At 39.4% G+C, this 14,622-nt stretch overlaps 1 protein-coding gene across 1 annotated transcript; it reads left to right on the top strand.

Annotated features, from left to right (window-relative positions):
* The first annotated feature begins 315 nt into the window (after positions 1–315).
* Positions 316–8,951, top strand: LOC116721490 (Krueppel-like factor 6). The gene is made up of 4 exons (XM_032565251.1): positions 316–661; positions 3,836–4,418; positions 5,297–5,420; positions 6,394–8,951. The coding sequence occupies exons 1-4, from the start codon at positions 560–562 to the stop codon at positions 6,443–6,445; spliced, it is 861 nt and encodes a 286-aa protein (XP_032421142.1). The 5' UTR covers positions 316–559; the 3' UTR covers positions 6,446–8,951.
* Positions 8,952–14,622: the final 5,671 nt, after the last annotated feature.

Here is a 14,622-nt window from a genome sequence, read left to right on the forward strand (position 1 = left end):
TCGTATGAGTGTCATGTCGGGTGATAAAAACATATTTAAATGACTCTATTAAAAGGCAGAAGCAGCCTAGCGGCTCAGTGCCGCTCCAAGCCACCAGCAGCTCAAAATTTTGAATCGGCACTAAACTCCACTTCCTCGTTTTGCTGCTGCTTATATAGCGCTCTAAAAATAGCGCACCAACCACACCACTGAGGGCTGCGCCAGATCCGACAGCATTGGTCAGGCGCTGGCTGTAGGCGGGCCATGCGCTCCGCACGCTGATTGGTTCGCGTTCAAAACGTAATGTAATCACATGGGGTTAGTCCGTCTGTAATTTTGAATCGGGGGGGAAGTTTACAGTGCGCTGACAGACTTTTGAGTGAGTTCAGTGTGGAGGGCTCCTCGGTGCGTCACACGCTCAGAGAGCCAGCAGTGAAGTGCGCGTCTATCCCAGGCTGTCATACATGCACATGCAGCAGAGAGCCCAGCTTCTTTCCAAATACAGCATTCTTCTTCTTCGTCTTCTTCTTTTTCACACGCTTCACTTCGCTTCTTGTTTCGGCTGAGACTCGGGAAGGAAATGGATGTCATACCGATGTGCAGCATCTTCCAGGAGCTCCAGATTGTGCACGACACCGGATACTTTTCTGCTTTACCGTCGCTGGAAGAGTACTGGCAGCAGGTAAGGAGACAACACAACCCGCGGCTCATGCGTTACTGCTTAACGAGGAGCGCAGGGAATGTGCGTAATTAGATTTGTGGAAAGCGTGTTTTGCGGTGACAGCTGCCTGTCTCTGTTAAAAGCAGGCGGTTTTAGGGAAGCCATGCAAGTTCCCTTAGAGGCGCTGGACTTTAACTGAGCAAAATAAAGAACAAGCAATTTTCTTTTACAGGTTTACATGGCTGTAAAAGAAAAACGTGTAACAAAACTTTTCAAACCGTCATATCCACTGTTAAGTGCAACGTAGCAGAAATAATCCGAATGTTTTGGAAATGATTTGCACGTCTGCTGTGTTTTCGCTCGGTTACACCATGCTTTATGTTTTCCTGCTGCGGTTTTGCTCATGCAAATATTCATGTAGAAGATTTGGACTCATCGGCATGCAACATCATGAAAACACGCTGTGCTGCAGATAAAACGGCTGAATGGCGAGCCGTGAGTCTTTGCGCGTATCTCCTCCTCCTGTTACGCCTTCTTTCCTTCTCTCGCTTTCTGCCTCTCTCTCTCTCTCTCTCTCTCTCACCCGCACGCGTACACTCACAGCACTCACACACATTACTGGCAAAACACACATAAGAGTGACAGGTTGAGAGAGGGAATGACAGCGGAGACTGGTTTTGCTCCAGTGTGGCTCGACCAAGCGGACCCTGGATGACAGAGCAGCCGTTGGAGTTTCAGGCTGGAAAAAGTCTCGTCTTGTTCACGTTGGGACATGAAATGATTTAGCTTTGCTCTCCTTTTTCCAGTCTCTCCGTTTATCAGACCCTTTGCACGCTCCTCGTTCCAAGTCGCCCTCTCAGGCATTTAAAGCTCGCTTGGGATTTGTCCAGCGCTGCTGACAGGGACAGGGGCGCATCCAGAAAGTTTTGGAACGGGCACCACTGGTAATCTTTAGCTGGCACATCATAAACAAATCAGGGAGTTTGACATTTAGATCAAATAAAAAAAAGGGAAAATACACAATCCTCCTTAGAAAAACCCAATCTTCATTTAGTTAATATTTTGTGTATATTCCCAAAATCAGTAAATTGACATTCTGCTTTTTAAGGCAAAATGTGCTGTTTTCAAATGAAAAACTGTAAATGCCCTAAATGTTGAGGTAAATATGTGATCCTGGTGTCATTTGAGGGTGGGGCCACGAGTGAGTGACAAGTGATAGACATTGAAAAATGGTTAAATGAAGGACTAAAGAAGAAAACATTAATATACACTAGCAATTGGCCAGAGACTTGATTAAGTTTCTTTCCTTATTGAAAGAATGCATGAAATGTTACAATTTACATTTAAAAAATATATTAACCAACAAAATCACCTCAGTAAACACCAGAATAAAGTTGGAGACATACGTTTGATTCCATAAAACATATGAAATCAAAACAAAATCAATGAATGAAATCAGTTCATTGATTCAGCCCAAATCAATTCATTGATTTCATATGTTCATTGATTTTGGATTTTGAAACTACCACTTCTATCAGCAAACCTACAGCATATCTGTTTGTATCATATAGTCTTTGGGGGGGGGGGTCAGAATTGGTCATTACGGGAAATTAGAATCAGCCAGGAAAACTCCCATTAGTGTGTCCCCTAGAGACCCAGAGACCAGTGAATTTCTATCATTAGCCATGGCTGATCTTTTTATTCCCTTGGTGGAGCCATTTGAATTCAGTTCATTTGTTTCCCTTTCTAATTTGCTCCAACCATGTTTGTCATTTAAACTTGGTTTATTCTTTATAGATGTATATTTGTAGCTTATGCCGATTTGAAACAAGACACATGTAAATCACATCTGCACCATTGCAAAATCCACAATAGTCTTAGTTTAGTTTTTAAAAGTAATATCACATAAATTGGCTACACAAACAGATATGTTTGACCATTTCTTTGCTTATTTCAGTGCACTTTGTATGTTTTCGTACTACATAAAAATCAACCAAAGAAAGGATCCACTCTTCTCAGTTGACACAGATAAAGCTTTTCCTAACAGATACCAAGTTCAGACTTTTGAAAATGCAGAAAGTGTATCAAATATCATGCTAGTTGTTGATACATGCACAGGCTTAAATTGTTGAGAGATCTTATTTTTGATGCAATCAATCAATATGGAAAAAAGTGAATGAAAAGATTCTTCATTATTTGGCGCTTTGATAACTGAGGAGAGCAGATCAAGAAGAACAGCCAGTTCCCATCTCTGTCTCTCTCTCATTGTTTCTAATTGCTATAATTAATTTTCTATGAAATTCTAACCAAGTTCTCAGTTTGCTTGGACTCAGTCACAAGTGTCCCGTCCAAGTATGAGACAGAATCATTTTATTGAGTTCCACCAAAGTAACGTTTGACTGAAAACTGGAATGTGCCCCATCACTAGAAACTGCCTGTAAGCAGATGTCACTTCTAGCCTGTGCTCGCAAGCTGCACAGGGTTAAGGAAGTGCTCTCTCACTTCCTTTTTGCAAAAAAAAAAAAAAAAAAAAAGCCTACAATCCAGAGCGGCTCTTGCAGTATTCATGCCAGGCTCTTTATGGACCTTCACGAGCCAGACCTCCCTCCTCCCAGTCCCCTGTGTGCTATGTTATTTCTAGTGATGCCTCCAAATGCATTATTAAATCCACATTATGCTAAATAATTGATAGATTTAAAAGATCTACAAGCACTTCTCTAACTCAACGAGGGGGCGGCGGCTCTGTAGCATATGTAAATTTCATGACCAACCTCAGCACGCACCTACACACACACACACACACACACACACACATCTTTGCGCGCTCGCGCCATCGTGCATGCATTTACGGGCTAGAGCACCTTGTTCTTGCATGCTCTCAGGACGATACGTGGTGCTTGTAATCCTCCTTGATACAGCCTCAGAGTGCACTTCTGCATAGGACATTGTGTCTTGTCTCATTCCTGCAAGCAGAGAGGAAGTGTAACCTGTAGCATTGCCACAGTGCATTTCTTCCTCCTGCTGCTGCTAAGAGAGAAAAAGCACAACAGTGGAGGACACCAGAGTTTCCTGTAAAAATAAACATAATTGTTGGTCGTTTTAGGAATTTTCCAGCTCAGTAGAAGTATTCCATTACAAGCCTTTAGGCTCTTTGCACCAGTAAACTCACTGCTATCTTGTCCTCTCTCCACACAGACATGCCTGGAGCTGGAAAGGTACCTCCAGAGTGAGCCCTATGTCTCGGCCACTGACCTCAAGTTTGATAACCAGGAGGACCTGTGGAGCAAGCTCATGCTCGCCTGCGGGGACAAGTCAAATGAGACGGACCCAAAGAGCGGCCACGTCAAGGAGGAGGTGGACAGTCACGACATCCAGCCTCTTGACGTCGGCGGTTTCAACTCCGACGCCAGCAGCGAGGCCTCGGACAGCTCGGAGGAGCTCTCCCCGACCCTTGACTTCCCCTCTGGCTCTTTGACTGACATGCTGGGTGACAGCGGAGAAGACTTGGGCTCTGCCATCATCAGCACGCCGCCCTCATCTCCTGAGCTCAGCAAGGAAGGCACTGTGGCCCAGGTGTGGAGTGGGATACAGACAGTGCTAAACTCACCGGGGAAAATAAGGACTGGGAGCACAGAGAGGTCAGTGGAGAGGTCAGGGATGACCAGCGGGGAAACGTCGCCTGACGGGAGGAGGCGGGTGCACAGGTGCCACTTCAACGGATGCAGGAAGGTGTACACCAAGAGCTCGCACCTCAAAGCACACCAGCGCACACACACAGGTAAATATACTCAACAATGAAACCATTGAATACAGAATTCTTGCTCAAATACTCCCACATAGTTTGAATAGTTTTTCAGAAGGAATGCCCTCAACTGTGACCTAATTCACACAGTGAAACGTGACTTGGTGCAGAAGGGAGGGGAGAGGCAAAAGGGGGAGGGATGTACTTTTGTGACCAAGCGGGACCCAGAGGATGTGGATCCTGAAAACAAACCAACAGTTCTCAGATTTCACCATGGGAAAAGACTCAGAAGCTTGGTTGTATGCATTCAGTTTAAAAATAAAGACACAGAGAGATGGCGTTTAATTATGGGAAGCTGACATTTGCAGTCTTTTGTAGGGGGTTCAGATGTTAGCGGTTTCCCTCGTCACCTCTGACCTCTGCCAGGCTGTTTACAGCTGTGCCGCCTATTAGCAAAGGAAGTCACATTCCGATCGTCTCTCTCCAACCGCACTGAGCTTATGTTTAAGAGCCCTCATAGCCTTTAGAAACGGACTCTGTTTTTTTTTTTTCTTCTTTTTTTCTCGAACAGCTCCCCTCTATTACATAAGCCTTCCACTCAAGCAGCTCTGTGCAGCTGCATACCACAGATCCCGAGTCTTACAAGGTTGTTTTTCTCCTCAGCTTACAGTAGTCAGCCCAGTCCACTTAGGGATCATACTTTCCCAGAAATCAGCATTTTATCAGCTCATGTACAGTAAATATTGGCTCACATTTCAGATGTATTCACTTACAAATACTAAACCATGAACATGCAATTATTATTTATTCATGAAACTGCCAAGAGTTATGCAAGAACTTTTGAACTCATTGACACTGAACCTCTTTTGTGAATGTTTGTATTTGACCTTATTTTGACTTTTTTTTTTTTTTAGGTGAGAAGCCCTACAGGTGTTCATGGGAGGGCTGTGACTGGCGCTTTGCACGAAGTGATGAGCTAACCCGACACTTCAGGAAGCACACTGGAGCAAAGCCATTCAAATGCAATCACTGCGACAGGTGAGACCATGAATCAAAAGCTCTTTTTCTTGTTGCCCTTTCTGTTAAACACTCCCTCATTAACATAGAGAGCAAAGAGTTGCTTGTAATAACAGGGTTTCTAAGAAGTGGAGTAAATGAAGACCGAATGGAGGTCAAGTTCAAGGACTTGCCTGGAAACAGACATAGGATTGGAAATAGTTGAAATCATTAGAGCTAGCCGGATCCCAAAACTTGCTTTTCCATTCTGTGCAGTTCAACAAATGTTTTTTTTTTTTTTTACAGAACCCATTCATTTGGGTTAAAAGAAAATAAAGTTTGCTGTTAGATTTAAGGTTACTGTACTTTAAAAGCAAAATATGCATTTCTAAAGTTTAGATTTTAGATGCTAATCACAGCTGACACTGCTGTTTATAACCGGAACCATCAAAATAATTTGACAATTTAAAACGTTTCATTGTTGTTCATTAGTTTTACTGCCTAATAAATTGATGTATATGTAAAAAAAAATGTAGAAAATTTACACATAAGTTCAGTGTGTTTTTCTTTCTCTCTATATAAAAATAAATTATTTTAAATTTGAACTATTTTAGCTTTTTAGCCTTGATATCTTAACTAGGCTAACATTGATGCTACACCAAATATATATTTTGTAACCATTAATAAACATGCATAAATCAATGTTAAGAAATTCAAATATTTCTTTAGTTTAGTAGTTACTAACTTGTGTAGCTATATTAGTTAACATTGATCATAATATTAATGGTGTTTACCAAAAGCAAATCTGGTATTTTTCATAAATTTAACATTTCTCTACCTATTATTTTTTTCTTGATTCTTTTAAAATATATACACAGTATTTTTAACAGAGTAAATAAATGATCCAAAACTTGTTTTGCTAACTTTGATGGGACAACAATGGAAATATTTGAAATATTTGTCATTTTTAAAGTGAACATCTCTACATAATTCTTTTTATTTTTCTCTCTACTAGGTGTTTCTCCCGTTCGGACCACCTGGCGCTGCACATGAAGAGGCACATCTAAGATGGCCTCCATGTTGAGAGCTCTGAGGGATGAGTCTGGTTGATTGTCCTGACCAGTTGGGAATCAGCAAGGCCGGTGTATCCGGGGAGCGTTAACAGGGACACCGCTGTGTTCCAGTCAGTGGAACGACATGAAGCAACACAGGCTATTATTTGCACCATACTTTGTGCCTCCAACACCTCGCTGTGGTGATTGCTCTTAAAAGGCTTTTACAGAGGAGCAGGGGGTGAAAAGAGAAGATGGGAAAGATCTTGGCTGGAGTTGATGGAAAGAGACTCTTTTGTATGGTGTTAAATGCTTTTTTTGGGGGGGTTTCTGTTTTTCCTGGAAGATTATGGGACTTCAGGAGTGGGGGTGCTATTCCTCCACTGACAGTGTGTTTGCCTGTACACATGGGACTCTGAGTGCCTGTGACTGGATGCCTGTGCTGGCTTTATGGAGTGGCTGGAGCTTGCGAGTGAATGACATGAAAGGGGCGATGTTATACAACCACGGTTTTCTTGTTGGGGAGGGAAGGGAGGAAAAGGGGCGAGAGGATGACCTGATGTAAGAATGAATGCAAGCAAAGAATTCTGTCTGTGTTGGTCTGTTCGCTAAGGCAGGGAGTGAGGGGTTGTTTGCTGGAGTCGATTCCTTTTGTTTTTTTTGGTTTCTTTGTCCAAAGGATGACCCCTTTCTGCCTGGAGGTGGAATTACAGCTCCCTGTCTGAACTTGGGAGGTTGTTTTGTTTAGTGCAGCTATTAAATGTGCAATGTATTACGTGGCCTGTCTCACAACATACACGTTATAAAGCTCATTTCGTTGTTCATTGTGTAAGCCTTGTATCCAAAAAGACAAAAACAAACAAAAAACTGTTGTACACTAACACTTATGACCATTATAGCAGCCGTTGCATGGGATCTGGGGATGTCTTGCTCACTTGTGTGCATAGAGGACAACAAAATTCCATTCAAGTGCAGCTACTTTCATGTTACTTGGTATCGTACTATTGTAAAAAACATAAGGCGGTCTTGGTTTTTTGTTATTTTAAGAAATTGGGGATACCACTATTGCTTAGCAACTGTCTTGGTTGAGGGTTTTTATTTTGTTCCTTTTTCTTCACATTTGCTTTTCTCTTTTGTTCTGTCTGTAAATGCACTGTTGACCTTACTGATGCCTTATGTAAGTGGCCTTGTCCTGTTAAAAAGATCACTCCCTCACACATACACGCACCGAACGGCCATTGCTAATGCAATAGTGCGTTTACTGAATAGCTTTACAAAGGCTCTTATCCATACGCTTGCACCTTTCTTTTGTTTCCTCCAAACTTTTGAACAGTAAAAAGAAAACCTACAAAAAATACTATAATATCAGCTTCACAATGACTGCCGCCTTTCCATTATCTGTCACTTCGTTTCCTTGAATACATCAGAACAAATCATATTCTAAATGATTCCAATTTGAGACAGAGTTGTGGAGTCTTTGGGAGAAAAAAAATCACCTTTATAGTGGTTTACTACTATGTAGTATAAGACGATGTGGATGCACTGCAGATAAACTGTAAGCTGCTGTTAAAGGTACAGAGCCTTGGAAACATGTTCTCGTGTGCATTTGGTCACATAAGCAGTGAGGGGATGGCATTTACAGCAAACACATCAGGGCCGTTTGTAATAGTTGATGTGTTCTCTGGTATAATAGATGTGGTATGAGATGATGACAGCAGTCTTAATCACGAGTCTGTTATTATGTGTGTTTTGTCTCGCTTTGCTCTCAACGTGAGTCAGTATTTTTCCTCAGTCCCAGTTCAAACAACCCTTAATCTGACTAAACGGTACCAAGACCAGTCTAACCAGTTCGGCTGTGCTGTGCTTCAGGTCAACGGGTTTCTGTCTCTGAAGTGGGGACTGAGACCAACTTCACTTGCACATTCAAACCTAAGTTAAAGGTATTTTTTGAGGTCATTTCATCCCCATTTGCCAACTGAGACAAAAGGTTCCCTCCTGGATTATGAACACATCAAACAAAGTGTTAAAAATGAACTTCATTCGTTTGTATCTTCATATCAGTTGGCATCACAGGTAGCCTTGTGATAACCTTTTTGCAGGTTAACCTGTTGTAGATTAATAAAAAATCAGTTAGTAATGCTTCTTTTTTTACGCTGAGAAATGTCAAAAGATGCAATTATGCATTTGTTGTTAAAAAGGCCATTTTGTAAGAAAGCATATATTTTAACGGGTATGGGACCAAAAGCAAGCGCAGTGAGTCATTTCTAAATAAAACCGATAAAAGGCTGAAGAATTACTGTAAAATAGATGCACTCCATTTTTGTTTTCATTTGTTTGTGTAACTTTTTTGTCATGGGAGAAAAATTAAGTAAGATTGAGTAATGCACATTACCAGATGGCATCAATAGCGCCTACACTTGTGGCCTGTCATTTTTCAAGAGAAAAAAAACAACTTTATAGATGTGAATTGTTCTGGACACTTGAATTGTCACCATCTTGCATTCTGGTGCCCGTATAATTTTAATGAAACTGTTATTTACCTGTAATTTCTTTTTCTCAACTTTTCAAAGACTTGCAAATATACCCTGTCTTTAGTTAGAATTGAAAAAAAAAATATTGGATAATATGAGGCTCTATTTTTGTTTGTTTTATGGCATAACAAGATTTTTTTTTTTCATTTGAAATTGTTTTGTAAAATAGTTTCTGTATGAATGTATTTTTTATTGAAAAATGGATAAAAGACTTTATTGGTTCTACATGTGTCTGTTATTTTTTCTCCTCTGCTCCTTTCATCACAAGGGTCCGATGGGAATAACATGTTTATGGTATATCCCACAGTTTCCATAGGTGGAGTTATTTTTCTCTCCCTCTCTTTACACATAGAGGGGAATGTCAGGGTTCACTGCAGAACTGGAGAAACTGGTAGTGGTTGAGTCACACGTGTTGTAAAGGGCTCGTTTATGGAAAATATGGATACTTATTTTTAAACCAGCTTGATGTTAGCTTTAACAATGCATGCTTTTCTTTCTGTCTTATGAAATATCTGGAGACCCAATATTGATTTGTGGAATAATATGAAAAAATATTGGTAAAATAAAAGTACACAGAAATGCAGCCTTTTCAGACATAATCCTGGATAAGAAAAAACTACTGTGGGGATGCTACACTGAACACATTTTTCCTTTACTTTTATAAATATTAAAACATCCTCCATATCATGCTGCAAACATTCGATTCCTTTGGTGTTTTAAAGTTCATTTAGAAGAACCAAACAACCAACAGCCCAAACAGATTTCATCTAACCTACTAAACCTTTCCAACTAAACATGGACTGCCATGCAAAAGAAAAGTGTCTTTCTGCTTGAACGTAATCACATTTTTTGTATTTTATTGGTAATATGTATAACAGAATATACATAATATATATGTTTATTGTATAGATAATATATATGTAATATGGTAACAGAAACTAGTGAAGAATTATGCAGTTAAAGAAAAATGATTCATGGTTTTCTTTGTATTTTTTATGATCAGAAAAACACTCTGAAAATGTGACCTTGATTTGAATTCAGATCACATTTGAAAATAATTCAAACTCTATCCAGTTGCCATAAATTCTCTATTAGATTTAGGTCTGGACTTTGACTTGGCCATTTTAACACATAACTATAAACTGATCTAAAATATTCCATTGTAGCTCTTGCTGTATTTTTCAGTTCTCTGAAAACTTCCCTGACATTCCTGGGATAAAAGCATCCCCACAGCATGATGCTTCCACCACTGTGTGTCACTTTGGGGTTGCTGTGTTCAGAGTGATGTCCAATGTCAATTTTAAAACCCAATGCATTTAGTATGCTGGCCAAAAATGCAGATTTTGGTCTTATTTGACCAGAGGATATTCTTTTTATTATTATTTTTACACATTTACTGTATTCCCTAGTTTTGAGAAAGTTTAAAGTGTATGTGTTTTAGCAATGGCTTTATTTTTGCTGTTCCTCCACAAAGACCCAATTTGAGTTAAGAAATGTTTAGTTTCTGTCATTTAGTCTGACAGAAAATGAAATAAAATTGGACAAAGATGTGTAAATGGTGACGAGGGGAGAATTTTATGTAACGAGTTGTTCCAAGGATAAAAACTGGTTTAAAGTTTGTAACAATTCATTGGACCTAACGTGTGATTTGACACTCCACAGGGTTTATGCTGTCAAAGTTGTATCTTTTATTTCAGTATAATATTCAGTATAGTCTTCCTTGTATTTTCCACAAAAAAGTAATACCACTGCCAGTTATCTGAGTAAACGTAGCATAATGGGCAATGAAAAGAAGAGGTTATAAAAGGCATTCCTTTAAGTACCAAGACTGTATTCACAAAGGCAACTGAAAATATTGATACATGTAAGCAAAGAAAAACAGTAGGCTGTTTATTCTTCCAGATATATTATTTATCAGGATGATGCCTTGATATTTCTATCCCAGATTTAACATTGAACAAGAATACGAGCTGTGTGGAGGAATCCACGTTGTGAGGACAATCTGTTCCTCCTGTTACAGCCAAGAGTACAGAATTTTCATCAAACTCCCCAAGAAATTCATGCAAATGAAGTTGTGCCACAAACAAATCGCTGATAAGAGCTCTGCGCACTACAGAGACAAATAGCCTCTTCATCTCCAATTGCAAGCATAAACTGCCTAAGCTTAAACACTGCTCTGCAGGGCCCGCCGTGCGCCATGCCCCAGAGCTCCTGAATAATTGAAGTGCTCTCAAGAGACTTTCTTTCTTTTTCTCTATGTATTTATTGGTATTTTATTTATTTACACAAGAATAAAACCAGTAATATAGCACCCCAAAAAAGAAAAAAAAAAGTGTTTGCACTGTGTGTAAGTTAAATAAAAATGACCTCGAATTCAGTAATGATGGTGACTTAATATTTGGGAAGTGGCCAAAACATTTTTCTGCCCTTAGTTATCTAGCATGCAAAACACAGACATTTGTATCAATTAAAAATTCATGACTGTGACACATTCAAATTGACCTTATTTCCTTCCTCCAGAGGTATTACACTTCCCACTGTGCACAATTAGAGACAGCCATGGTGTGTTAATTTGGTCAGTGTAGCAGAGAAAGTGAATCAGTTTCATTAAAGCAAACCTGAGCATTAGTGCTTTAAATACTTAGATAGCCTTATGTCACAATCACACCAACACTTTGTGCTCATGCTGTAAACTATAGTTACCAAACTGATGCTTTTTTCAGGACATGGAAAAAAGTATGATTTACATTTTTTTTTTACTTTAATCAAAATATGGCTGTACATTTTGTTTATTTATTGATTCTTTTTTTCTCTCTTTCCCAAGGGAAGGATTACTGATAAGCCTTGAGCCCTTCATTTTTCCATTCCATCTTTGGAGGAAAAGCTGTTCCAAAGCTGTTATAATGATCTGAGATTAAGAAAATGTTGGGATAACTGTGTAAACTTCACAGAATGGAGTTACACACCACTGCTTTACGTTTTATAACTGTCCCACAAGAGGTAAAACAATTATTAGCAGAAGAAATTTTAAAAATAGCCAATCCAAGCATTCAACATGCTGGAGTGAGTGAATATTTCTTGCCATTAAAAGTGAATTGACCCTTTTCACTGTCATTACCAGCTTGCTCATAATAAGAGTTTGCTGCAATGTAATTAACTTGTTCAATTTCCACCATCCAATCAGCTATGAGATTCCAACAGGTAATGGGGGACTGAAGTTGGCCCACCAATATTATTGCTCTGATCCACCTCACAAGGCTGCTGCAGACCTGTTACCATAATGAGCTGCAACAATGATACAAAGCAAAGCAGCAGACTCAGCAACCAAGTGTTTTAAGGGAAAAGTGCAGAGACACAGGATCATCCTCCTGGATCTGATCTGAGATACAGGGCTGTGAAAAAAATTTTTTTTTTGGTCATAATTAAATGTTTCCTATCATTAAAAAGAATTCATATTAGATAACGATAATGAGCGTAAATATAAAAAGCAGTTTTGAAATGATGATTTCATTCATTATTAAGAGGAAAAGCTATTCAAACCAGCCTAGCCCTCAGGGAAAAAGTAATTGCCCCCTTGTTAAATTATGAATTAACTTTAATTAAACATTTTCAAGAATGCTGAACTTAATTTCACAAACCAGACCAATGTCTTTTTATTATCTGACCTGCAGATGTACTGAAACCTTTAATAGAACCTCTCTGACGGCTGAAATGTCTCAGAAAGCAACAAATTATATAAAAGAATAAAAACAGTAGAAAATAAAGTCATTGATATCTATCAAACCGTTTCAGCGATCAACCTTCAGGCTTCAGACCAGAAAATGGCATCCATGGGGGGTTTCAAGGCCAAGACCACTGCTGACGAAAAACAACAGAAAGGCACAACTTATATTTATCATATAAATATGTTAATTTTTTAGAAGGGGCGTATCATGTTACATCTGACATGACGAGGCATTTCAGAAAAAGATCCTGACAGTTAATCGTGGAACTGTTAGATGAGGGCTTGGGGCTGCTTTTAACACCTAGACAACTTACTGGAGTTGATGGAATCTGGACTTTTTCAGAAAATCCTACTGGAGAATGTGAAGCCATCAGTACAAAGCATTAAGCCCAGTCATACTTTGACTATGCAGCAGAACAATGATCCAAAGCACAATAGCAAGGCCACCTCTGAATGACTCAACTAAATGAAGTTTTGCAGTAGCCTCGTCAAAGTCTGAACTTAAATCTAATTGAGATTGAATAGCGTGACCTTAAACTGGCAGGTCATGCTGTAAAACCCTCTAAAGTGGCTGAATTAGAACCACTAAGTAAATGGGAGCGTGCCATATTCCTCAGTGAAGGCGTTAACAACTCATTGCCCGTTATCACAAACTCCTGATGTGTTATTGCTGCTCAGGGTAGCACAGCTAGTCATAAGGTTTAAGGACAATTACTTTTTCAGAGAGGGCCAGGTCGGTTTGGGCAAGTTTTTATTGTTAATGAAAGAAATCATTAAAAGTCAGATAACCGGAGGTTTGTGATTATGTGTTTATGGCAGAGTGAGGATCTGAAAAGCTCTGAAGAAACATTCAGAACAAATCTTTGCTACTTTGAGTACAAAAAAAGTCACCAGAATGTCAGATTTTGTACTCATGTAGAGGCAATCAGGATGATTTCAGCATTTCTTTGTTCTTAGACTGGCAAGTATTGCAAAATGAAACTGGATTGTTGCGTTGAGTTATAACACAAAAATGATTTACCCTCATTCCTCCAGATTGTTGTCATCCTGACAACAAGATTACAAACTTTAACAGTTAAGAAGTCTTACAGCTTGAGGTGTGAATGTAAAATTATTAAATGTTTCTGTACATAGCCGTAGTTTGGTTAAAAAATCCACCATGTGTTATAGGAATATAGTAAGAAACAGCGTGTTCAGTTTTGATTATGCTTCTATTTCCATTCAAGTAATTAATGTACCTGAATTATCTTTGTAAATGTATCAGTGATGCTGAACACTTCAAATAGAAACAAAAAAAGACAAGATCTTATATTGGTTAGACATATGGTAATTCCCAAGAGCCAAGGTTACATGTCTCACCTGCTGCATAAATCTGATAAGGAAATGTAGTTTGTTGGGTTTAATTGGGTAACATTTTCTATACTTTCCTATAAAAGCTGCATGGTAGGTGGTATAGTTTACATGCAGCCTCAGTGGAATATAAACCCTGCATAAAGCTTAGCTCTATTTGAACACATTCTCTGATTGATGCTTCAGAAAAACCGCACCAAAGAGAATGTATTGACATTAAGGGTTATTATAGAAATGAATGAGAACACTCAAGGACAGCCAGGGTAGAAAGATCTTCCCCAGAGCAAGGTTTCACCACATGAACACATGTATACACGCACACAAGCACTCTCCTCCTCCCCCTCCTAAGAGCTCTTATGCCCAGCAGCGCTCCAGGCTGGGGATGGATACAGTTTGCTTATTAAACCAGAAGTAAAAGCGGGGGTCAGTGACCCCACATGGGGATCGTGAACTGTCATATCTCCATCACCTGGAAACCTGAAGGCTATTTTTTTTTTTTTGTTTATATTCAGCCACAAAAAGCTGAAAGCTGTTCTGCGGTTGATACAATCTAATGGGAATTTTGTTGGTCTCCAGTGATTCATAAT

The sequence above is a fragment of the Xiphophorus hellerii genome, chromosome 6 (genome assembly GCF_003331165.1).
Source record: "Xiphophorus hellerii strain 12219 chromosome 6, Xiphophorus_hellerii-4.1, whole genome shotgun sequence".
NCBI classification, from domain to species: Eukaryota; Metazoa; Chordata; class Actinopteri; order Cyprinodontiformes; family Poeciliidae; genus Xiphophorus; species Xiphophorus hellerii.

Coding starts and splice junctions, on each gene's coding strand:
- LOC116721490 (XM_032565251.1), top strand. CDS start 560: ATGGATGTCATACCGATGTGCAGCATCTTCCAGGAGCTCCAGATTGTG. Junction 662..3,835: donor TGGAAGAGTACTGGCAGCAG/GTAAGGAGACAA, acceptor CTCTCCACACAG/ACATGCCTGGAGCTGGAAAG. Junction 5,421..6,393: donor AAATGCAATCACTGCGACAG/GTGAGACCATGA, acceptor TCTCTCTACTAG/GTGTTTCTCCCGTTCGGACC.